General features: G+C 47.6%; 2 protein-coding genes across 2 annotated transcripts; both read left to right on the forward strand.

The window, feature by feature from the left end:
• Window positions 1-46: 46 nt before the first annotated feature.
• LOC309411967 (argininosuccinate lyase) lies at window positions 47-9554 on the forward strand (the record flags this gene model as incomplete). The annotated part of the gene is made up of 16 exons (XM_082008746.1): window positions 47-70; window positions 2152-2346; window positions 3303-3386; window positions 3687-3743; window positions 4316-4413; window positions 5047-5124; window positions 5411-5488; window positions 5916-5968; window positions 6564-6626; window positions 6820-6934; window positions 7609-7693; window positions 7868-7927; window positions 8196-8279; window positions 8481-8561; window positions 8806-8912; window positions 9404-9554. The coding sequence occupies 16 exons, from the start codon at window positions 47-49 to the stop codon at window positions 9552-9554; spliced, it is 1413 nt and encodes a 470-aa protein (XP_081864872.1).
• A 1832-nt stretch (window positions 9555-11386) lies between these two features.
• On the forward strand, window positions 11387-23518 carry GUSB (glucuronidase beta; the record flags this gene model as incomplete). Its single annotated transcript, XM_082008429.1, has 12 exons — window positions 11387-11623; window positions 13384-13572; window positions 14028-14209; window positions 14720-14862; window positions 15378-15565; window positions 16514-16666; window positions 17485-17663; window positions 18040-18186; window positions 19332-19416; window positions 20958-21134; window positions 21746-21881; window positions 23082-23518. 12 exons carry the CDS (start codon window positions 11387-11389, stop codon window positions 23237-23239), a joined length of 1974 nt encoding a protein of 657 aa, XP_081864555.1. The 3' UTR covers window positions 23240-23518.
• Window positions 23519-24099: the final 581 nt, after the last annotated feature.

A 24099-nucleotide genomic window follows, 5' to 3' on the forward strand; every position in this document is an offset into this window, starting at 1 on the left:
TCCACAGGTTGCACCAGTTGCTGGGATCGTTGCGCACACAAGCAAAATGTCGTCCGAAATGGCAGCCGAGGTGAGGGTGAACTTTGCTTCTCCGGCGGGGTGGTCTTGGAGTGCTCTGGCAGATGCAAGCTCAGCTGAGTTAAACAAGTCCCTGCCATTTCCCTCAGGTTCTTCCCTCTACCTGGGAGAGGCTAATAACCAATGTGGTTCTTTCCTGCCAACTTGTGTCTAGGCAGGAGGTACTTTACAGCAGCTTGTGTAAACACCTCCCTGTACAAAAGCTGCATTTTCAGTTTCTGTGCTGGCTAGGTGAGACGTGAATAGTTTTCTTAGCAAGTCACACTTTCTGCCTTCTGAATGGCTACTACAACCCTGGCCTCCTGTGCTCTGGGTTGCAGATAAGTGTCCATCAGCTGTCTGACCGTACTAGCCACTTCTCTAACCAGAGTCCTGTAGCTAGCTAAAGTTAATCTTTCAGTTTTGATTTCCTGATTGCAAATGTATCTGTTGCAATGTTTCTGCTGACCCACCTCTTTGATGGAAACCTGTAATACTAAAGATATACCTAGATGCCTAGCTTTCCCTGTCCTCCATTCAAGCGCTTAGCCTCTGGTACTGGTCTTCAATTTAGCATTCCCTATACCATGCTCCTGTGGGCACCAGATGCACACCGAGGACCTCTAACACCTCCCTTTTTCAATTCTGATTCCCTTCTCTGCCCTCCCTCAGCTCTCTGACAAAGCTGCCTTAAAGATATCAAAAAACACATGCCTACACTCTTACCTGTGTAAGTTCTCTCCTGCTGTCCTCTCAGGCACGTTGTTTCAGCAGGAAACAGCAGAGATGTGGAGACTGTCACTAGGGAAAAAGTTTCTAAGGTTACTCAACAGCACTTTGGCTGACTGATAAAGCTCTGGCACAGATAAGCTCACAACTGTCCCGCCAGCTTCTTGCTGTCCATGGTAGTTATAGCGTACAGCATGAGAAGAGGCCGACAGCAGCGTTTAAAAAATCAAGTAGATTAGTAATTATTATCCACCCTGCAATGGCAAGCGTATTTAGGCCTTTCCTTTAAATGTCCTCCCATTTCTTTTTTTGTGCCTGCTAGTGCTGGAGAGTTGCTTTTGAAATCTTGGATAAGTTGTAAGGTCTCTGCACAAGTAAAATTCCTATGTGTTTCAGTGCAAGTTTGCCAGAGTTAAGGCTTTGGGAGTGTCCTAGCTGGGCAAGCAAAAAGCTTCTGATCAAGTGACATACATGCCTCTTAGCTAGTGAATCCACTCAGTTGCTGAATCACTGATGAAAAAAAGCTTACACACACCCTGCTGTGATGCATAGCTGGAATTGTGTACCTGTCTTTGGTCACCCAGTGAAGTAGTTATGTCGATGACACATTCAAGTGAGCGAGGTTAGTATATGAATCTTGGTTTGGGTGGAAAAACAACTTTTGTTCCTATATGTTTTAAAAACTTCTTTTTGTTGATTTATTTTTCTGAACATTCCTGATGCTGAAAGGTACCCAGGTCTCCCTTTCAGGAGTCTGCACCTTAATCAGTTTTATGCTAATCTTATGTCAAAGCTTGCAAGCACATCATGGACTGTGGAGATGTTTCAAATGGTAACTTCAAACACTTCAGAATGTGGCTTGTGCTGGCCTAGAACTCTTCGTCAATCAAATAAAAATCTCTCTACTAGCTCAATCAGCACAAAAAGGCCTTAGAGAATACTAGCTTTCACTATATTCTTTACTGACCACTTTACCTTTCCCCCCCTTTAAAAGACTATCAAAGGATTGTTGACCTGCAGCTGCCTCAAAAAGAGAAATTCATGCTGGTCTTGCAGCATATGCCCTGATACTCATTTCAAGGACTCCCTTCAGAGTCCTGCAGAGGTGAAGCATCTTGGAGGACTCCTGAGCCAGACCTGACACCTCAAGGGCTAAATGTTAGTGACAGTGACATCTTCTCCACCTCTTCAACTACTTGCCAAAGGCCCTGAAATCCAGGGGTCTTTATGGTCAGTGCCACCACAATGAAAGGACATAGCTGAACATGGCCTTCATATTGGACAAATAGATCACTGGATGTTACATGCATAGCTCTATAATTGAAGTTCTTAGGGGTCTTTAATTTGCTTCTTCCTCTCTCTCAGGGGGATAAGCTTTGGGGAGGAAGATTCAGTGGAAGCACAGATCCAGTCATGGAGATTCTCAACGCGTCCATTACCTATGATCACAGGCTGGCTGAAGTCGATATCCAGGGGAGCATAGCTTATGCTAAAGCCTTGGAGAAGGCTGGGATCCTATCTAAAACTGAGCTGGAGAAGATCCTGAGTGGCCTGGAAAAGGTATTTATTTCCTTCACAAACTCTTATGTGTGCTGGAACAAATGGCTTCTTACCTGACAGCATCTGTAGTAGCCTCTCTGATTTGATGTCCTAAAAAGCATCTTTAAATATCCTCATGTTCTTTTCCTTAGAGCTAGGCATGTGCTGAAGTGCTTTGTGAAAAGGAATACTGTCCTAAATCATAGAGATGACCTCCCTTGGTACACTTGGAGGCATTCTGGGCAGGGGATTGATGCCCAAATTACATCCCACTAAAGGCACCACAGCCCAACAGCAGGATGTGAACCAGCTGACAAGCCCCCAGTGAGAGCCTGAAGCCCCGATGAGCACGTTCTCAAGGCTCATTACGGAAGCCCCAGTGCCTCAAGTGAGGTGTGCTTGGTGGACCTGCCTGCTCATCTTCTTCAGGCTGTGAGCATTCACGAGGAATTGTTTCAGTGTGAATTAGGAATATTCTTTTTCTCCTGGCACTTGGGATCCTTTTGAGTCTGGCTGCCCAAGTTAGAAGGAGGCAAGGCATAGCGCTGTATAGGGGTGAAGAGAAGTCAGCGGTTAAGTGCTGTTTTTAAAAATCCATTTTTCTTGCTTACCCACCATGGACAATGGTGACTCTATACAATGTTGGTATAGGAAAATCTTTGTGGACAATGCTAAAGCAATCACTGACATTTCAGCTCACTTTTTCACCACATTGCTTAAACCCTCCTATAGCCCTAACACTGCAGAATCATCATGGGTAGAGAGATGAATCCCAGCAAGCGCAGTATAGAATATCAGGATATAGCAAGCAGCCAGCCTTGGCCTGAAAGAACCGGAATGCCAAGTGCTCACACGAGACTTAACACTTTGATTTTCATTGGGATGGCAGAGATTGGTATTGGCTGGGGACACCTGCAGCCCCCACGTGCAGCAGGGTAACAGTAGCGGCTGACTGGTGTTTCTGCTGATGTTTGTAGATCTCTGAGGAATGGTCTAAAGGAGTCTTTGTGGTGACCCAAAGCGATGAGGATATCCACACTGCCAACGAACGCAGACTAAAGGTTTGGGTCCTCTAACCTCTTGTTCCCGTTCCTCTGTAGCTACATCTGCTTGACGTTAAGTGCATGCGCCTCTGTCCCACTCCGGACCTTATGGCACAATCAGGTGTCTCCAAGACCCCTTTTGTGGAAGAGGCACTGTACAAACATAGAACCCAAACTTGCCCTTCCCCAGAAGGGATCCCATGGCTACTCACAGGATGCTAGAGCTGAGTCCCTTCCAGGCAGGGAGAAGGTCTGCTCATGCAGAGTCTCCTGCTTAGAATACAGAGACACTGATAAAAGTCCTCTTCTTGTCCTTAGGAACTGATTGGAGACATAGCTGGAAAGCTGCACACTGGAAGAAGCAGGAATGATCAGGTATGTACAGAACTGGTTGTTTTTCCTCCTCCTGTACTCCTTCCCAACCTTCATTCCTTAATTTAATTTCTTTATGTCATCTTTCACCTGCCCTGACACTTGCCAGCAGGTACTCCCTAGGGCTTTAAGCTAGTGACACTGCAGTGACTCATCTGCACAGGGCAATGGGCTCTGCAGGATTCCTTCTTGGTGGTATAAGGCCACAAACTTCCACTGACATCCTCATGAAAGCCTACAGAAACTGTGACTTTACTGGATGGGTGCCCTGCATCTTTCAGGATCGGTCCTTCTACTGATCACCGACTTGTGTCAGTTGGGGATTTTCTGATCCAAAGTTGACAATATCCAAAAAGTCCACTGAAAAGAGTGGGCTTTGATTCTGTTCATGGGAAGCAGGATCAGCAACTTTCACAAATCAGTGACCAGGGACACATATGGTAAGAGGAAGATGTCCCTTCCCATCACATATAGAACAAAGAGGGGAAAATTCTGCCAAGGCTTTCTGCTGAACAATATTTAGTAACCAAGTATGTCACATTCTGCTTTGACTGTCTGTGGCTGGTCTCATCCAGGTTGTGACTGACTTGAAGCTGTTCATGAAGAATTCCCTCTCTGTCATCTCCACTCACCTCCTGCAGCTTATTAAGACCCTGGTGGAACGCGCTGCCATGTAAGTCCTTTTCCATATCCATGGCCTTGGCCTTGGACTTGGCCTTGCAGGGGCAGGAGACTTCTAGGCTTGCTCTTTGACTGACACCAATCAGGGCAGCAACAGGGTCTTCTGCCGAGGAAGTTAGACAGGCAGTGTCTGATAGCACAGGGAAAGACACGGTTCATGTCACAGGGACCTTCCTCTTCCCCCAGTGTATCCTGGCAAAGAAATTGAGGTGGGAGGTCCACACAAGGCTTTAGAAGGTGCTAAATCCATCTCAAGGAGTCAGGAACTTCAATGCGTTTCAAGTTGCTACGTATGGGAAAAGCTCAACTGTGTTAACTCCCTGTCTAACTCTCCTCCTCCTCACAAACCACACTCCAAACCAGTGGTGGACTGGAGAATCTTTATTATACCAGGAAATTTTCCAGGGGGGCCTAGGGCAGACACACCACACTGGACGATCGGGAGATTTAAACCCAGTGTGCTGAGGTAGCAGGTGACAGGTAGAGGAGGAGATCGACCAGCTTCAGCACAACACAAGCTAAAGATGTTCTCTTCAGGACCTTGCCAGGAAACCCTGCAGTGTACCTGCCGCTGCCTTCTATCCTGACAGCTGCTGCTCACCTCTTTCTCTCCTTTCTCATGCAGAGAAATTGATGTCATCTTGCCTGGCTACACCCACCTGCAGAAAGCTCAGCCCATCAGATGGAGCCAGTTCTTGCTCAGGTAACCGCCTGTCACACTTGGCTGGAGGAAGCCTTCTCCAGCCTTGGGACCCTGCCCAGCTGGAGCCTAGATGTGCATTATCCTCAGATGGGGCAGCCAGGGGTGGTGACAAACCAGAGCTAACCTTGCAAACTGGAACAGGAGCTCCCTGTGCTCCTGTGTGGCTCCAACCCGGGACTCAGGCACTGAGTAGGCAGTGGAGGCTGACTCCCTGTACGCTCCATCCTTTGACCACAGTTACCTCTTGGTCCTTGTGACATTTTTTGACTTCAGATTTTTTTCCTAGCCATGCTGTTGCTCTGACCCGAGATTCTGAGCGCCTGGGAGAGGTGAAGAGGAGGATCAATGTCTTGCCTTTGGGAAGGTAAAGTTTACTTTCTGTGTAATCCCTTGGCCTCACTTTGCTCTGCAAAAAGGCTGAGGCAGATCTTTACATCCCCTGAACCGCTGTGGTTTGTATGCCATATGCACTGCAGAGCTGTGAGGGCACAGATCTTGCTTCTCTCACCAAAGACAAGACTCTTCCAAAGAGAAGACACTCACTACAGAGATACTGTTCTTTTTCCTTCTTGAAATCAAGAACTACAAGACTTTCATAGAGTAAATCTTCATCTTTGGAAGAGAACTTCTGGTTTAGTTCAGTTTGCTGAGCCTCAGGCCATACTGTGACACCAGAATGAACTGGCGGAGGGAAGCCTTCAGAGAGGTGTCATCACTGCCTGCTAGAGCTGAGTTTTGGTGGGAGTGTGCAGGATATCATGCATGACTTGTGTTTCTTTCTTCCCTGACAGCGGTGCTCTGGCTGGCAACCCACTGGAAATTGATAGAGAGCTTCTGCGTAGTGGTAAATGTCTCCCTGTGACTGAGAGGCACAGGTCTACTCATAACATTGGGGAGTTGAGGAAGGATTGATACGTTATCTTGATGTTATTTTGGCTGTGTTGCAGTACCTTAACATAGGGATGGAAGGTAATAAATGAAAAAAAAGTATGTTTTGATGCTCAGTGACACAGGTGGGAAGCAGCTCCTAATGACTCGGTAAGCCAGAAGGCTTTTTTACTACTTGGAGACAGCAGATCCCTGTAGGGTGAAAGCATAAACAGAACCACCTCTGCTGCACTCTGGCTGCGTGGGGCTAATAACAAAACTCCCAATGGCACAATAATGCACTGTCCTGGGGCCAAAGCCTTTCTTTCATGAGGCTTTTTACTGCAATGAGACAGGCAATGCCTGTGAGATCGAGCAGGAAGAGCCACCTCTGCCGCACACTGGCTGCCTGGAGCTAATGACAAAGTCCCCACTCAGCATAACACTTAAGAACGTTTGTTTTCCTGGGACTGCTCAAGGGCTCACAGTCACCTGCATGCTGGTGCAACCTGCTGCATTCAAGCTCCAGTCATGCCAAGCCTGACCTCCACTGTCCATCACCTTCCTTACAGAGCTGGACTTTGCTTCCATCAGCCTGAACAGCATGGATGCTGTTAGTGAGAGAGACTTTGTAGGTAAGCACAACTCAATCGCTTTTTCCCACCACTGTTTTAGAAGCAGGCTTCTGAGACCTTCCCAGTTAACCTCCTTTAACAAGGAGACTGAAATCCCACACTAAGAAGTAACTCCAAAGCTCCAGTCAGGGCTCCCTGGTAGTCAAGCAAACAGGCACCTTTTTCGCCTCCTGATTTCCTGCCTTCTCTGCAGTGGAGTTCCTCTCTGTTGCCACCCTGCTGATGATCCACCTTAGCAAGATGGCTGAAGATCTCATCATCTACAGTACCAGCGAGTTTGGCTTTCTAACCCTTTCTGATGCTTACAGGTAGGTCTCTGAGCAGAGAGCCCCTTCTGTCAGTGTCTCCTCCCCAGCTGTCCTCACCTGGGGGAATGTGCCAGTGGTTGGGGTGTCCCTGCTGCAGAAGGCTGACGCAGCATGAAAACACTGGCAGAAAGGCAGCCTTAGGGTGAACACTCCTCAGTAGTGACCACTTATGTCTGATTCTGGTAACTAAGCCAAGTCTGCATTCAGCAGACACTCCTCCCTCGCAACTGCTGGCAGAGGGAACTTCCTCCTCTGCTGGGAATGCCTGCCAGAGCCCTTCCTTCGCCAGCCTGGTTTGCAATCCTCACAGACTTCCTGTCACTCAGGGCGGCACAGCCACAGCCTTCCCTCGGAGCTCACAGCAACACCTAGTGTGGCCTCTTGATGCCAGCTCTGGAGAGGCTTGTGGGGAAGCCTCCTTTTTGCTTCCTCTTTGGGAGGTGGGGCTGCCTGGTAGCTCCAGACAAGACTGCAAAAACAAAAGCTCTGCATTGGGAAACCATGAGAAACTGATAGTTCACTGCTTTCCTGCAGCCTAAACAGGTGTCTGGGGAAGGGGAACCCATGTGTCTCTTTTGGAGGGCTGGGCCAGTAGGCTGCATGACCTGCCTTAGCCTGTGTCTGTAGGGACTGGAGTCTTGCTCACCGTTACACTCCAAGCACTCTTCTTTCAGCACTGGTAGCAGCCTGATGCCTCAGAAGAAGAATCCTGATAGCCTGGAACTGATCCGCAGCAAAGCTGGACGAGTGTTTGGACGGGTAAGCCTGATAAAGAAAGAAGCGGGATGGGGAAACTGCTCACACCGGGGCTGAAGAATCCTCCTCCTTCTTGCCTCTGTGTAAAGACATATGCCCAGCCTAGGCTCTGAGCCTCTGCTGGGGCAATGGGCCTCCCTTCCTGGAACTAACTGCCTCACCTGTTTCTCTCTGCAGTTGGCTGCTATTCTCATGGTTCTCAAAGGACTTCCAAGCACCTACAACAAGGATCTGCAGGTAAAACAGATGTTAGCTCTTACTCCATTTTTCTGAGCAGACACAGCCATCTTCTGCTCTTGAGCAGGCTTGCCACTACATGTGCCTGCACAGTCCCCGCTTGTGTGCGGGGTGTGAGAAAGGGGCTGAGGCACGGCTTGCTGCAGTTGACAGCCCAGCCGTAGCAGGGGCCCCTGGCATGACATGGCTGCTCTGCTGGCTGGGTGGCTCAGGCTGTTGGACTGCATCAGGTTGACTTAGAGCAATTTCCATCCCTGTTCTAACGCAGGAGGACAAGGAGGCTGTCTTTGATGTTGTGGACACCCTGAATGCTGTGCTCCAGGTTGCCACTGGAGTGATTTCTACCCTCCAGGTAAGGCTGCAGCCTCTCACTACTCAACACGCTTGGGGTGCACATTTTGTGAGTAACAGAGGTCAAATAGCTCTAGACTGGTCCTAAGATGAAGGCTTTTCGGTGGCTCGGCCATACTGCTCATTATACCCTCACTGTCAGCTAATGTGTCCGCAATGAGGAGCTGATGATAACGTCTCCCTCTGACCCTCCTTTCTGCAGATTAACAAGGAGAGCATGGAAAAGGCTCTGAGCCCTGAGATGTTGTCTACTGATCTGGCTCTCTACTTGGTTCGTAAAGGAGTAAGTATCAGAGTTGGAGCTGTGATTTCTTTGGATGCAGAATACTGGTCAGTGAGGGCCTGAGATGAGGCCTTCTGTTCTGTCCCCAGGTGATGATCAGTCTGGGTCAACAAACCTGGATTCACATGGCATTACCCTAAGTGAAAACAAGCCAACGAAAAAAAGACAGCACATCCATTTTTTTGCTTTGAGACTGCACCCCAGTTGCCTGGTCACTGACTGTGGCCTCTGCTTCTCACTACAGATGCCATTCAGACAAGCCCACACTGCCTCTGGGAAGGCCGTCCACCTCGCCGAGTCTAAAGGCATCACCATCAATAATCTCAGCCTGGATGACCTGAAGAGCATCAGGTTTGTATCACTGCTATTTTGCCATAACCCCCTTCAACAGGCATGTCTAGGCCTCCTTATGGTACCCTTCTCCAAAATGCCTGGGCCAGACAGCACCCCAAAATCCTCCTGGCCTGAGTATCAATGCTGCTACTGCTGGGCCCGAAATAACTGCAGGGAGACAACATGCCTATCATTCAGCTCCAGTGGGGCACAGGCAGTGGCTATTGGGAGAGACTGGAAGCAACTCATGCCCTGTTGTGGAGGTACCAGCCCTCCAGAGGAGTTTGGCTCCAAACTTTCTTGCTGTCCCCTTGGAGCAGACTCTTTGGTCCGCCACAAGCAGCTACTGTCAGGCACTAGAAGTGCAGAAGCAGGGCTGCAGGAGCTCTTTCCCCTTGGAGAAAGGCTCCATCTCCACTCTCTCACCCTCACTGCAGGCAGTGAGCATGTCAAGCCAGCCAAGAGCAGCCAGCGCTCTCCACTGACACCTCTTCTCTTTGCCTCCCCAGCCCCCTGTTTGGCAGCGACGTCTCCCAGGTCTTCAACGTTGTCAACAGCGTGGAGCAGTACACGGCCCTGGGCGGTACCGCCAAGAGCAGCGTGACTGCCCAGATCGAGCAGCTCAGGGAGCTGCTGAAGAAGCTGAAAGAACAAGCTTAAAGTTTGGGGAAGATATCCCATGGATGCAGCGTTGTGCCTATCACACTAATCTGGAGTTAATAAACACTGTGGCGTATGTAGTTCACTGGAACGCCTGTCTTTCTTCTTATGGTCTAGATTGAGCGAGGCTTCTTCAGCGCTCATGAGGCTTTAGGAAATGTTCCCTGGTGTATGAACCTGGCAGAGGACCCGAGTTACATGGTGTTAATTTCTAAGGGTCCGGCAGGTAGAGAGCAGCAGGAGTGTCAGTGCATGTGTTGAGGAAGGCTTGTGTGTGTCCACAGAGATGTTTAGTACAGCATCTCCAACACACATAGCTCCAGCTATCACTGCCCTCCTCCTAGGATTTTCTGCCTTTTGGCAGAAAAAAAAAACCTCCTCACCACCCGGCACCAAAACTTGCATAGCCTTAGGCAGACCTTGGCCAGCAGGTCAACCCAAAGGTCATCCCAGCCCATCACAAAACCACCTTTGGCTCTAGTTTACACCGAAACACTGGGTTGCATGGTCCCAGTTCCAGCTCTTCCTCTGTGCAACACATGCCCCGATTTGCCTCCAATGTAGCTCAGGCAGAGTGTTTAAAAACAAAAATTAAAAAAAAAATCCTTGGCTTTGCATGGCTGTTGCCTCTTACAAAAATCATTTACCATCTTCCCTTTTGTCCTTACAGAAGTAAAAAGTAAAAAAAGACCAGGAAAAGTCTTACTTAAGCAGCAGGGGACTTCATTCCTCCCTGCTATGTTTCTCTGGTTTAACACATTTGTCTCGCCTTCCAGCTAAGTTAGCTGTGGCTGGGAAATCAATTATGTACACTTAATTCAGGTGGAGAGGTAACAGCAACAGCCAACACCAACAGACTCAGAAGAAGGGATTATCTCCTCTCCAGCTCACAGTTCTTTTCTTTCCTCCCGATTTGTATTTTCTCCTTCCTGGTCAGTACCTTCACACACCTCAGTTGACTGGACTGTTGTGTGTTCCCAGCTGCCACTGTTCAGCATCTTGGGGGTCAGTGCTGAGTAATGTGCAACCCTGCTGATTGAAAAAAACCAAGAAGGTGGTTTTAGCAGATTACCACATCTCAAATCTTTTGCTTAAATAAATAGTTCATAACCACTGGCCCTCCCCATTTGACCCTCTACCTTTCTGATACTTTCATTGATCTACAATAAACTAAGCTGTTGCATCTGTAATTTAATCAGACACAGCATGACTGACAGCTGCTTAGTGCACATGGGGGTACATGTTCTCATGCAGGAAACAAACATAGGCTACAAATAAATGTACTGTAAAATTAAAATCCATCCAATGGCATTTCCTTCCTTCCTTGCCTCTGTGGTACTTTTCTCTGTCTGCATTACTCCTAACAAAGTTCTGAGGGACACGACCTGAACAGGAAATGTTACCGTGCTTCACAGAGGAGTCCAGCCATGGTTTTCCAATGCAGAGATCACTCTCCTGCCTGTCCCCAAAATGCCATCTGGTCATCGGTGTTCTTTGCCATTTCCAGTAACTTCTTGCCCTCATGCTTCAACAAGTGCCTCTAAAAATAAACAGACAAATAAAAGTAAGTAAGCAAGCAAGTAAATAAATAAATACAAGAAAACCACCGCCCCCTCCCCGAAAATCCATCAATGCCGGACCCGGGCCAACCCCTGCAAGTGTGTTTTACGCCAGGCTACCGGCGGCCCCGTGTGGCAGCACCCGGACCCTGCTCGGGCTCTGCACCGCTCCCCCCCCCCGCGCCGCAACGTGCCCGCTGTGGCGGGGCGGGACCCGTCCCCGCCGCTCCCCCGGCGGTACCTCCCCACGGCCGGGCACTGCCCACAACCAAGATGGCGGCGGGAGCATCAGGCACCCGGGTGGGCCGCGGCACGGTGGAGGGGTGCTGCCTGCTCCTGCTGCTGGCGCTGGGGCGGGCGGCGGCCCCGCCGGGCGGCATGCTCTACCCCCGGGAGACCCCCTCCCGGGAGCGGAAGGAGCTCGGTGGCCTTTGGAGCTTCCGCGCCGATCTCTCGCCGGGCAGGGACACTGGCTTCGTGCAGCGCTGGTACCGGCAACCGCTCCGGCAGGTACCGCGGGGCCGGGAGCGGGGCGCGGGCGGGGGCTGCCCCCTCCCCAGGATAGCGGGGTGGTTTCCGCCCGGGAAGGGCCCCTCTGTAAAGCGGGTGTCCCGCCGCTCCCGGGAGCACCGCTACCCCCTTCCTTCCCCGCCGGGCTGGCGGAGCGGCGGCACTTCGTCCCGCTGCGGCGCGGGGGTCTCTCTCAGAGGCGCTGTCATTACCGGCAGCCGCCGATCGTCCCGCTGCTGTGGGAGCCAGGGAGCATTTGAATGAACGGAGACATTTGAATGAATAAATGAATGGACGGAGCTGACGGAGGAAGCGAGCCCGGTGCTTGCTGAAGGAGCCCTGGCCCTGCACGACACGTACCTATCGCCAGCAGCATGGGCTAAACAAAAACACGCCTGGAAAGGGCACTACTGAGTTATTTGTTCCAAAGGAGCCGAGTGCAGCTAAACAAGTTCTAGTGTAACTAACTGAAGTGCATTATGAAATTAATACCGTTATGTAAGAGAAAGCAATTATTTATTCCATGCATTAAATGTATGTGTCGAATCTTTTCTATTTTAGCCCTTTGGGCAATTTTTTTGCCAAATCGTGGAAGGAGAAAAGAGCTGAAAGATACTATTCTGCTAGAAGTTTTGCAAAAAGAGACAGCCAGAGGAGAGCGATCCCAGACTATGCCCCCCTAAAGGGGGCTGAGAAGTGTACGCTCAATTTACTTTAGGCATCAGTCTCCTTGAAGGAGGCACATTTTATAGCCACCCCAGTCAAAGGTTATCCTCTATCAGATACTAGAAAATCCACTTCACCATCCAAGGACTTTCCTACTACGGTTTTCTGATGTCTAATAAGGACGTTGAGATTCTCTGCAGTGCTGGTGCAGTTCAGTGCTGAGTCAGCCGCACACAAGATGCTCACCCCTGGGCCACCAGACCTTCCTCATTCCGCTCTCCATGGAAAGGCTTCCGTAGGAAAGGGGAAGCACTCCAGCTGTGCGCTGCTGCAGCGCTCATTTGTGCAATATCACGAGCGCAGCAGGTGCTAAAAATGAACAGCTCTATTTTGCAACAGCATCCGGTTACCTCAATGTTAAACGTAGTGCAACACTGCCTGCCTATAATCCTTATATTAAAAATAAGCAAGTGAATTGACTCTGTTGTAATCCTAAGGAACCTATGCTGCTTTCAGGGAGTGAGAAAGGCTGGACTCATCCCAAACAATCTCCACCGATCTTCCTTGGAGGATCTGGCCCAAAATCTCCCCGACTCTTGCCACCCTTCTACTACAGCTCTTAGCCTGACAAGCAGCACCCTGTGCTGGGGAACTGACACCACACCACCAGCACTGCACACCAAACAGCTAGAGCTGTGCAGGAGAAACTACAGCTTGTGTGAAGTCCCAGGCTGAACAATGACCTAGGCGTTTTTGTTTTGTGGTTTTTTTCCTCCGCATTTCTCTGATTCCACAATACCAGAGCCATTAATGAAAGCATTTCACTGTACACCGGGAGGGGAAAAGATATGAGCAGCTGCTTCCTGTAGGAACAGGCAGGGTCCTGGGCCTGATATCAAGTAGGACTTGTATAGGGCCTGTGATGGGCTAGACCAGTTTCTAAACAGGTTTTCCTCAGTATTTCCACTTGGCAGAGGTATTGTAAGGTTGTCAGTGGGAGGGGACACCTTCAGCAGTACAGGTTGGACAGCCAAGACAGTAAAATTTCTGTTTTTTTAATTCTATTCCCTCTGTTTTTGTCCAATTGCTGCCAGACTGGTCCTGTGATTGACATGCCAGTGCCTGCCAGCTTCAACGATATCACTCAAGACCCCAGCTTGGAGAACTACATCGGCTGGGTTTGGTACGAGAAAGAGGTGCTGCTTCCTCTCCGCTGGCTTCAGGATGACCTCAACACCAGAGTGGTGCTCCGTTTCGGTAGTGCCCATTACTACTCCATTGTGGTACGTTGCATGGAAAACTGTCTATGTGTTTCCAAAAGTATGCTGCGCTAAAATCTGTTTCATGGCTTCTTCAGCAAACACATTTCTGCCTAGATTTTATATCGGTTTGCTATTTTCTTAACTATTGCCTCTTTTCCTCCAGCCAAGAACTTGGACATGTTTCTCAGGTCTCTCTTCTCTGATCCTCCAATGTCAGGACTAGTAACTAAAACATTTCCTTGCTACAGGATCTGCCCAAAACCATGTGTCTCAGTGACACTTTCTTGTATGTGTCCCAGACCTAGCTCTCTGCAAAGGAAGGGTTGCTAGATTGATCTCTCAAGGAGTAAGAGTCCAGAACAAGGTTCAGTGTTGCTGGGAATCCCAACTGCCCTTTGCTGGGCTCCTTCCTTTCTCCCTGCTCTGCTTGCCACAAAAACTCTGCCTCTTGGATTCAGAGGTGTCTTCTCCTGCAGTGGGTCAATGGAGTACAAGTCATGGAGCATGAAGGGGGCCACCTCCCTTTTGAAGCAGATATAAGCAGCATCGTCCAGGGAAGCCCAGGGATCCCCTGCCGTATCACTGTCGCGCTCAACAACACCCTGACACCCCATACTCTGCCTCCGGGGTCCATTCAGTACATGAATGACAAAACAAGGTGAGTTGCTGAAGCGCTGTACTGCTGAGCTTATCCCAGGGATGAGAGAATGCAAATTTATTCCTAAGACCCGCCGAGCAACTTCCAAAAGCATTGGTTGTATTTATGCCGAAATTCATCAGTTGAGCAGGGAGGAGTTTAATCTTTGGTGTTATGAGAAGTCTACAGTGAGTTATCACATCTCTTTTACACAGGGAACTGAGATTAAGTGATTTGCCAAGTTGAATCAATGGCAAATTTGACAAGCTTGAATTAATCTGGAAACTTCAAGTACCAGCTATCCTGAAGGATCAAACCTATTCAGTGTGTTAGACGTTTGTTAACGGGTAGTCCCCTTCAGTGTAGCAGCAGTAGCACTACTGAAAGATAGATCCATCCTGTTTTAAAGGCTATTTTACCAGCTAGCATCTGTTATTACAAACTATTTTACATTGCTGGCATCTATACGCTGCCTTCAGTTCTTGTGTAATGAAGCATAATGTAGCCATTTCTCCTGTCTTGCTCACTCAGGTATCCCAAGAACTACTTTGTACAGAACATCAGGTTTGATTTCTTTAATTATGCTGGAATCCATCGGCCGGTTGTGCTTTACACCACTCCTTCTGTCTACGTAGATGATATTACTGTGACAACTACTTCATCAGAGAATGTTGGTAGGTCCAGAACAATTACAGCAGCTATCTCAGGCTGCAAATGGAGATGACAAGGGCAGCAGAGAAAATATCCTGCAAAAGTCTGATTAAACTCGTTTCATAGTGGCTTCCACTTGAACCTGGGCTGGTCTATTGCACAGCTCAGCAGCTGCAAGAATGTGGTAAAGAGTTCGGAAGCAATATGAAAAAAAGAAGTGCTTGCAAGTGACTACTGTTAAAGTGAAAGGATGATCAGGTGTTTCTCAAAGTAGAATTTCTCAGTAGGGGCAGTCTTCCTGCTGCTAAAGCAGTATTATCTCTAAGTAACAGAACTGTGTGATACACAAATCTTGCTGGAAACTTCTGGACCTCAACAAAGACAAATCATGCTTTTTACATTAAATTCAAAACTCTGTTGTTGTTCTACATCTCCCTCATTTTTTAATGCTGCTTTATGTGAAAACCCTCCAACATTTGATGCATGTATGTTCCCTTTCACAGAAGCCTCTGACTGTCTTTTGTTTCCTTTGAAGTAGCAATGGTGCAATATCAGGTGTCAGTTGTTGGCAGCACATTCTATTCCTTGTCCCTGAGTTTACGTGACCAAGAGGGAAAAGTGGTTGCTACAGGCGATGGGCCAGCTGGAGAGCTAAAAGTCCTGAACCCAAATCTTTGGTGGCCTTACCTGATGCACGAGAACCCTGGATACTGCTACTCCTTAGAGGTAACAGTGACATTTCTGCCTTTCTGTGTGCGTTTCATCTGACTGTCTAATAGGGTTAAGTAACCTTCCATATGGCTCATCTTCCATACTCATCTTCTCCCATGGATCCTCTTCATGTGACCAGAGTGGCATTACTAATTATGCAGTAATCAAATCAAGCTTTGCCAGCTTCCTCGATGCTGAACTGAAAGGTCTATCGGTGAGAAGGGGGGGGCATGCCTGGAGTGCATGCATGCATTCTCAGATGCTTGCCCTTCACTTTTAGGGCCTAATGCATCCCTTGCGAAAGACAAGGGATTGTCTCCATTTGAGACAATACAGGGAGGAGATATCGCAGAAGCGGAGAGTCTCTGAGGAGCAGGCTGCTAACCTCTTCCACATGCTTTGCCGTGCCATGAGCTTTCTTCCCACTCTGCAAGAGTTCAGCATCACTAGCACGAACCTGGAAGACTCTCTGTGAGTTAAGGATGAGTAGTGATGTTTAGATGCAGAAATTAGGGCAGATGAGCTGCTGTGGGTTTTCAGGAGCTCAGGTTTGTAGCTGTTGTGAGCAGATGACATTTCAGGTGTTCCCTGGTATCAAGGTGCAGAGCAGAAGAGGTGTACTACTGCCTTGCCTGGGAGGATGAAATGGCCCGGATGAGTAAAGGGAAACAAAACTGAAGCTCTTTGCGTGAATGAAGGGTCATCCAGGCTTCATTCTTCAACCTTCAGCTTTCCCAGCTTAGATTTCCTTTTTCTGCTTAGTCAGACCTTGCTCCTTCTCTGAGGAGGTACATGGGGACCACAAGAGGTGGCTGAAGCAGCGGTAATGAGCAGGCTGTGTGCTAAGGCAGGGCTTGGAAATGGATGGGCAGTCAGGATAGCCCTTACAGACAAGGGGGAGGGAGGACAGGGCATCTTTGCGAAGCCCAGCACATCACTTGCATCTCCCCTTTGGGAATCCAGGTGAAAATGCAGGCACAGGTGAATGGGGCATTGCTGGAGGACTTCTACACGCTCCCGGTTGGCATCCGCACCGTCCACGTCACCAGCACGCAGTTCCTCATCAACGGCAGGCCTTTCTACTTCCATGGCGTCAACAAGCACGAAGACGCAGACGTAAGTGTGTGGCACCCACGGTGGGGGCACCTAATGGCCCCTTGCTTTGTGCCACTGCGGTTGGCAACCGCTCTTGCCTCCCCTCTTCACCCAAAGCGGCCGTTTCCTCACACCCTCCTCCCAGGCTGGGAGCTGCTAGGGAGGCTGGGGTGAACTTTACCAGCTTTAAGGGGACCACCCTGCCCAGTCCTGCCATAGTTGTAACACCCCTCTCAGGGCACATGGGCGAGCCTGGCGTGTGCTGGCAGAGGAGCTAAACGCCCCACCGTCCATGGCTTCCAGTCAAAAATAGCGGCGCTGAGGTTCCCGGGGTACAAAGTCTCCGGCGGGGAGGCCGGAGCCGCGGAGGAGCTGCGAGACGCGGCCCGGCCACAGGGAGGCCCCGCAGCCGCGCCAGAGCCCGCCCGGCCGCTCGCCTCAGGGGCGGCGCGTGCTCCTCCCTCGCGGCGGCGGCGGGGAGCGCGGGCTCTGCTCAGAGGGGCGCACGAGCCCCGGCCCGCCTCATGCACGGCACCTGTGCAGGGGAGGGAGAGCGCGGCCCGGGCAGGGCAGGGCAGCTCCCCAGAACGGCGAGCAGCAGCTTGGCTGCGACCGCCACGTCCTCTGCTCCTCCGAACACCCAGGGTCTGAGCGTGCGTGCGGCAGCACCCCTCAGAAAGGCAAACACTGCACGGAGAGGTGGTGCGGTCAGCTAGAAATGGCGTCCGGGGCTGGAAACGCTCTGGCAGTGAGCAGGGCAGCGGCGGTGCCCAGCTGACCTGTGAGGAGAAGCCCCGGCCCAGCAGTGCGACGGGGTGTGATGCCTCTGTCCCCTACAGATCCGTGGCAAAGGCCTCGACTGGCCTCTGGTTGTGAAGGACTTCAACCTGCTGCGCTGGCTGGGGGCGAACTCTTTCCGTACCAGCCACTACCCCTACGCCGAGGAGATCATGGACCTGTGCGATGCCTACGGCATCGTGGTGATCGACGAGTGCCCAGGAGTGGGGATTAAAATGCTGTAAGGAATTCCTGCAAGGACCCTTCCCCTTGTTTCTTTCTTCGTCTCCGCCGCAGTGCCTGTTGGCCTGATAATGGAAGTACTTTGCTCTATTTAGAAATCAGCCTGTTGCATCACGTGTGTCTAGTGAGGTTGGGCAACCGGAGGGCATTTTGCCACATGGCCATTGTGTCATTTGGTCTGGCTTGATTAACAAGCTCAAACCACAGCCCTGAAGTGTGCAGCAGGCTTTGGGGAAATAGGGCAGAAACCATATTCAGTGTTAAGGCTGAGGTGTGCTTATACACCTCAGAGGCTTGAATTTTCACGGGGGAAGGCAAAGGGGATGGATTTTATACCCTCACCTCAGCAGATCTCAATTCTTTTTGTCTTTAAGTGAGAGCTTTGGGAACAAGTCCTTGCAACATCATCTTGTCGTGATGGAGGAGCTGATCCGCAGGGATAAGAACAGGCCGTCCGTCGTGATGTGGTCAGTAGCCAACGAGCCGGCATCGGAGCTGCCCCCAGCAGCTTACTACTTTAAGTAAGTACGCAGAGCTGAGGCTTGAATCTTGGTAGATGATGCATCTTCTTCCTTTGGGATGGCACAGAGTAGTAGTGAGAGAGCAAGAAATTTTTTGGGAACCCTGAAACAGTACCTGCAGATGCAAACTAAAAGTGTAACTGCTGCCTGTGTTGAACTGATGCTCAGAACCACACAACTGTCTCAACTTGTTGTTTCTGAACCAGTAAGGCTCTGCAAAATTTATCAGGAGTCGATTTGGTCTGAGCATCTCTTTTTGACCTGAGGGTCAAGCAAAAGCAAACCTGATGGGAGCAGGATATTCCTTGTTACCAATAGAAGACAAGTGCTAAATTCTTTGAGAACTACAGCAAAGCTGTAAAATAATTGGCCTTTAATTCTGAAGACAAGGTTCTTTAGTGCTAGTTATTTGTTCTGCAGGGGACTGTGACATCCCATTTCAAAACCACTGCTTTGAGTCCCTACAGACCCCTTGGTTTTATTTCTAAAGAGATTTAAGCTTTGGATAGCCAAGAGTCATCTCTGGTGGGTAGCAGTCCCTAGTAGCTGTAGGCACATTAAGTAGTAACTGTGAAGTTTTATTCTCCAGAATGATCCACCATCCTCCTGCAACATAAGGGAAGCAGCAGAGCTTGACCATCCCATTCTCTGTCTCATGTCCCTCATTCAGGGTTTCCTCAAAAGCAGCCAACCTGTGATTGCTCTACCTGCTGTGGCATAGGCCTGGAGCCTTGTGCTTTTGCAGGAACACATCCCAGGACTTGTTCAGAAGCTCCCCATTACCCTTACATTTTAGTCTTCAAACTCACTGTCCCTTCTCCAACTTCCAAGCTGCTGGCACCAACAAACAAATTAACACACCCATGGTTGGTATACTTCCACTCTGGTCTATTTTTTCAGGTGGGAGAGCAACCAGCTTTGTGACAGATAGTCTCTTTACCACAATCAGAACTGGCTAGAATTCCAGGCACTTTATAGCAGATGATTCACTAAGTGTCCTGCAGTATTTAATTAAAAATACTGTCTGCTAAATCAAAAGCAGATCCAAATGTTTGAGGGGGGTGGAAGGACAGGGAGCTTGGGGAAATGGGGCTGTGCTTCTCCATACTGTTGTTGAAGTCTTTTGCTTTACTGTTTGCAAACAGGACAGTGATAGCTCACACTAAAGCTCTCGATCCCTCCAGACCAGTAACCTTTGTGACAGATGCTAATTACGCTCTTGATCATGGTGTAAGTTTACTTTATTTTCTAGCTCTTTTTTAATTTATACATTAAATTTCCTCCTCTTGTCATTTGTTTTACAGTCCTTTCCCCCCACCTCCCCAAGTTTACTGTAAATATTTAACAGGGAGGGGCAGAAGAAAAACTTACATTTTTGTTTCTCTAGTACAAAGCACCTTATCCTGTAGTTGTAGACCTGCTAAAAAAAAAAAAAACCAGTAAGAGTGAACAGTTTTCTGTCTTGAGCGAAGCATGCTGGATCAGACCCCTGGATGCCATTAACAGTGTCATGCTTTGCAATTCCATTGATTGTGTTTACTAACTCCCAGGCTTTTCACTTTCAATTAAACCAAAGCTTAAACCTCTTTAAGATGCTAACAGCCCTTGTAGAAGTCTAAAGGAAGGAAGCTTTGCTTTAATTCCTGCTTTAAACTGCTCTAGAGCTTTGGCAGAGGCCTGTTAATGTTGAATAATCTGAAAGCTCTTCCAGCCTCATAATTAAAGTCCTGTATGAATAGCCAAAAGGCACTTTTCTTGGATGTCTGTGCCTTAAGCTGGTCAACAAGGATCTTTAACACACAAATTTGGTTTTGGGGTAGTTTCTATGTCATTTTTAGTTTTTCAAGATGGCTTTATAGTACTTGTCACTACTGTGCAATAAATGCTTCTAGCAGGTGAGTTTGTAGGTAGGTGATACTACCACATGTCCCCGCTACAGTTACACTTTGTATTTCTTTCAAGCTGTCCTACAATTAGCAGGAGTGGCCTTCTGTAACTCTTGAGAGGTCTGTTCCTCCCCACCTCAGGAAAATAAAACTGATGGCCTTAGTTTTGAAGGTGCCCAGCAGGAATCTGCTTTCGCATAATGCTATTTCATCACGCATGCACACACAGACTCTGACATCCCATGCCCACGAGCATGTAGTCAGAACAACACAGGAAAACAAAACCAAAGAATAGATCTCATACACTGATATGGTATTAGAACTTTTTTCTTTTATTACAAAACATGTTAAGAGAACATTGAACAAGTTACATACAACATCACTTTAATGGGCTTTGTGCCCTTTTATCATACTGTCCGTGTGGTAGAAATGGCATATAACTTGCAGAATGCTTAATCTTAGTATTGCACCATTGATGCACAAATTTAGTTGCTAGTCAAAATATTTGACCACTAACTTGATAATCACATTCCAATACTCAAAAAGTACATCTAAATGTACCAGCAAGCCAGAGACATCTTGGAAACTCAAAAACTTTTAACAAACCTGAGGATGAAATGGGTTGATCTTGTCTAACTCTTTGCTGTGACTTCTTAAGTAAGAAAAATGCCAAATGAATATGCTATTAGCTCATTACATTTATCCTGCTATTTTTCTGGGAAAGATGTCATGTTGGGCGGGCCTGAGTGATGGGGGAAAAGGCTTTATTCTATGTGTAATGAAACTGGATTCCATTAAATGAACCAAAAGGAGAATTTAGCTTTATGAATGAAGGTTGTCCACTTCAAGGTCTGTGACAAAACACTCTCACCTTGTTTTTTGTAGGCTCCTTATGTGGATGTAATTTGCGTAAATAGCTACTTCTCCTGGTATCACGACCCAGGCCACCTGGAAGTTATCCCACTACAACTCACAACACAGTTTGAGAACTGGTATAAAACCTATCAGAAACCCATCATCCAGAGTGAATATGGAGCAGACTCAGTTCCTGGACTTCACAGTGTAAGTGTTATAGATGCCCTTGGTGAAAAAGAGACCACTGTTGTTCTTACAGCATCAGCAAAAATTGAGCCTCACTCCTTAGTTTTGAGATGGATGAGCTTGTGAGCGTCTGACAGGCCCCAAGACTGTAATCCTGCTCCACTGAAATCAATGAGCTTTGCCACTGACTAATGAAGGTTAGACTCCACCTAAAGAGAAGTTTTTAGCTTTGAGTAAGAGCACTAAGCACTCTGAAATCTGCACTTTGGCATTTGTAGAAAACGCTTAATCAGAAGATACAACACTGGAGAGTGGACATATCCTGCATAGAAGGGGGTGGCACTCCTATACATTATCATGATAAAGCTCCATTACCAAGCAAAACCACAGACACCCCCCCAAGTATATCTGGCATTATGTTTGCATTTTATGTGCATTTCCCCTTGTAATTTCAGTAGTTGCTAATCATCACTAAATAGCCATTGTAAATGCAGCAGCAATGAAAAGACCAAGCAATTGTAAAGCTTGTCTTCAGGAAACAGGCCCCCAGTAAATAGGAAGTTAATGTATGGAGCCTTTGTGGAGACCAACTGTCACCTTCCTTCAAGGCCACCTCTTTTTCCCATCTGTAGGATCCACCTCTTATGTTCAGCGAGGAGTATCAGAAAGCTATGCTAAAAGAGTACCATTCTGTTTTTGACAAAAAGAGGAAAGAGTATGTGATTGGGGAGCTCATATGGAATTTTGCCGACTTCATGACTAACCAAGGTAAGCTTGTATTTATATTCTAAACAACTCTCCATCCTCCCTGCAAGTTTAAAATGGTTTATGACACACAAAGATAGAGCATAGCTGGTTTCTGTGACCAGAGCCAAGAGGGAAGGTCCTGCCTGTACTTAGTACATCTCTCTCCAGCTTTGAGCTCCTAGATGTCCCACCTGCAGAGGTGCTACCCAGAACATGAGACAGCACGCTAGGGCAGAATGCAAGGGAAGCTTGTGAGCAGACCCAGATTACTTCATTTCTTGGCCATCCTCAATTCAGGGCTTCAGTCAGCCATTAGGGATATGTCTCACTTGCTTCATATTTCATCTACAACTGCCCTTAGTAACAGAGCACCTTAAATAATGTATTATTACCTTGGTATAGAGGTTTAGCAATAGAGGACCAGATGCCACACTCGTAGACAACTGTCTATCATGACACTCCATCCATTATTAATAAGTAAGTGCAGTCGCAGAGTATGGGGCGTTATTTAATCTACAGCGCAGTCACACAGAAATTGATTACAACTCTGAAGGAGACCTAGTACAGAACCAGTTATGCATATGTCACCTGCAGTGAGTTAGGGTGGTGAACAGTCAGTGTTCATTTCAGGCTGAGAAACACCATTAGGAATAACTTGTAGAGCACCAATATAGGTATTAGAAAGCTAAGTCATTGCAGAGAAGCAGTCAGAAAAGCAGTATTAGTTTCAAATAGGAGGATGGAGAAAATGTAGGCAAGTTCACATACACATATGCAGTTCCAGTCTCTCTACATGTTGTGATCATCTTTTCTATTTTCCTATGAAAATTAAAATAGGCAAAAAGCATATGGACACCACTAAAGGACAGTACAGTAATCAACATTTTCACCATCAAATTCAAGGTGGAACTAATGGCAGAAGGAACATCTGCTGTAAATATAATACTGATCAGTCAATGGGCACACCTGAATTAACTGTCATCAACTTACCAGTTGTAAATACAATGAATTGCAGCTATATTGCTCAGTTACATCAATTAATCTTGCCAAGATGACACAAATTACACCTGCCAAGTTCCCCATTGTACCTGACTATGTGTAGAAGAAAGTGCATAGGTCTCTTCCACCTAACCTGATTTAGTACATCCATTGTAACAGTTCACAGGAGGGGATATAAGAGCATTTTATATATACTTGCTTTATTTTATAACTTCTCTACAGGGACCACACGTGTTTTGGGGAACAAGAAAGGAATATTTACCCGCCAACGACAGCCCAAATCAGCTGCATTTGTTCTTAGAGAAAGATACTGGAAGATTGCAAATGAATCAAGCTGTCTTCCGCCTATAATAAAATCACATGCTCTCTTTCTAAAATGAAATCTAAAGGTATAGTGGCTGGGTACTATGCTGAACTTGTTCATTAAATTTCTGTTTAAATAATATTTATGCCTAACTTGAGTCTCGGCAGTCTAATGCAATTTCTAGTCCACCTGAAGTAGTTACTATGATACAAAGCAGATCAGAAACACTAGTTTCCTATGCTTAGCTATGCCTGTAGGCTTCCTATTTCCAGGTAGTAAAATGAATATTCAGAGTTTCAAGGAGCTGAAGTTAGAGATCCTGACTGAGGTATCTGTTTATGGCAAAAAAATAAAAGTATTACATGATACAAATCAATGCTGAAGACTTAAAAAAAAAAATCCAAGTAACTCTAAATGAACATCACATCCATCCAATGCAAATGAGGTTTTCCAGTTATACTCCCCTAACAGTTACCCTACTCAGATCACAGCAAATTGTCCACAGGATTACTGAAGAGCACAATTTATATAGCTTCTCTTGCTGGGCAGAATGTATGTGGCTGGCTGAAAAATTCTGAGAGTTCACAGCATTGAGGAAGTGTATGAACCACCACTTCTGTGAGGGTACCCAACATACTCCAACATAGTATGGAATTCATAGCAGCAAGGTGGAATATGTTAGATACGTAGGTACAACAATAACTGAACTTTGTTTAAAACTATTTATTTTAGTCACAGTACCAGAACTGCCGCTATTAGATGCGGTTTTACCTTCCAGCATGGAAGAGCTTCCTTCATATTAAATTGTCACTATGTACTGCAGTAATAATAGTCTGGAGGGTAAATTTGATCTAAACCTTTCTGATACTGGCCTGACGCATTCTCGGGTAGGGTGTAAATTAATGTGCACACGCTACTTTAGACAGTAGTGTAGTA

The sequence above is a fragment of the Phaethon aethereus genome, assembly GCF_964289735.1.
Source record: "Phaethon aethereus genome assembly, chromosome: 19".
Classification (NCBI taxonomy): Eukaryota; Metazoa; Chordata; class Aves; order Phaethontiformes; family Phaethontidae; genus Phaethon; species Phaethon aethereus.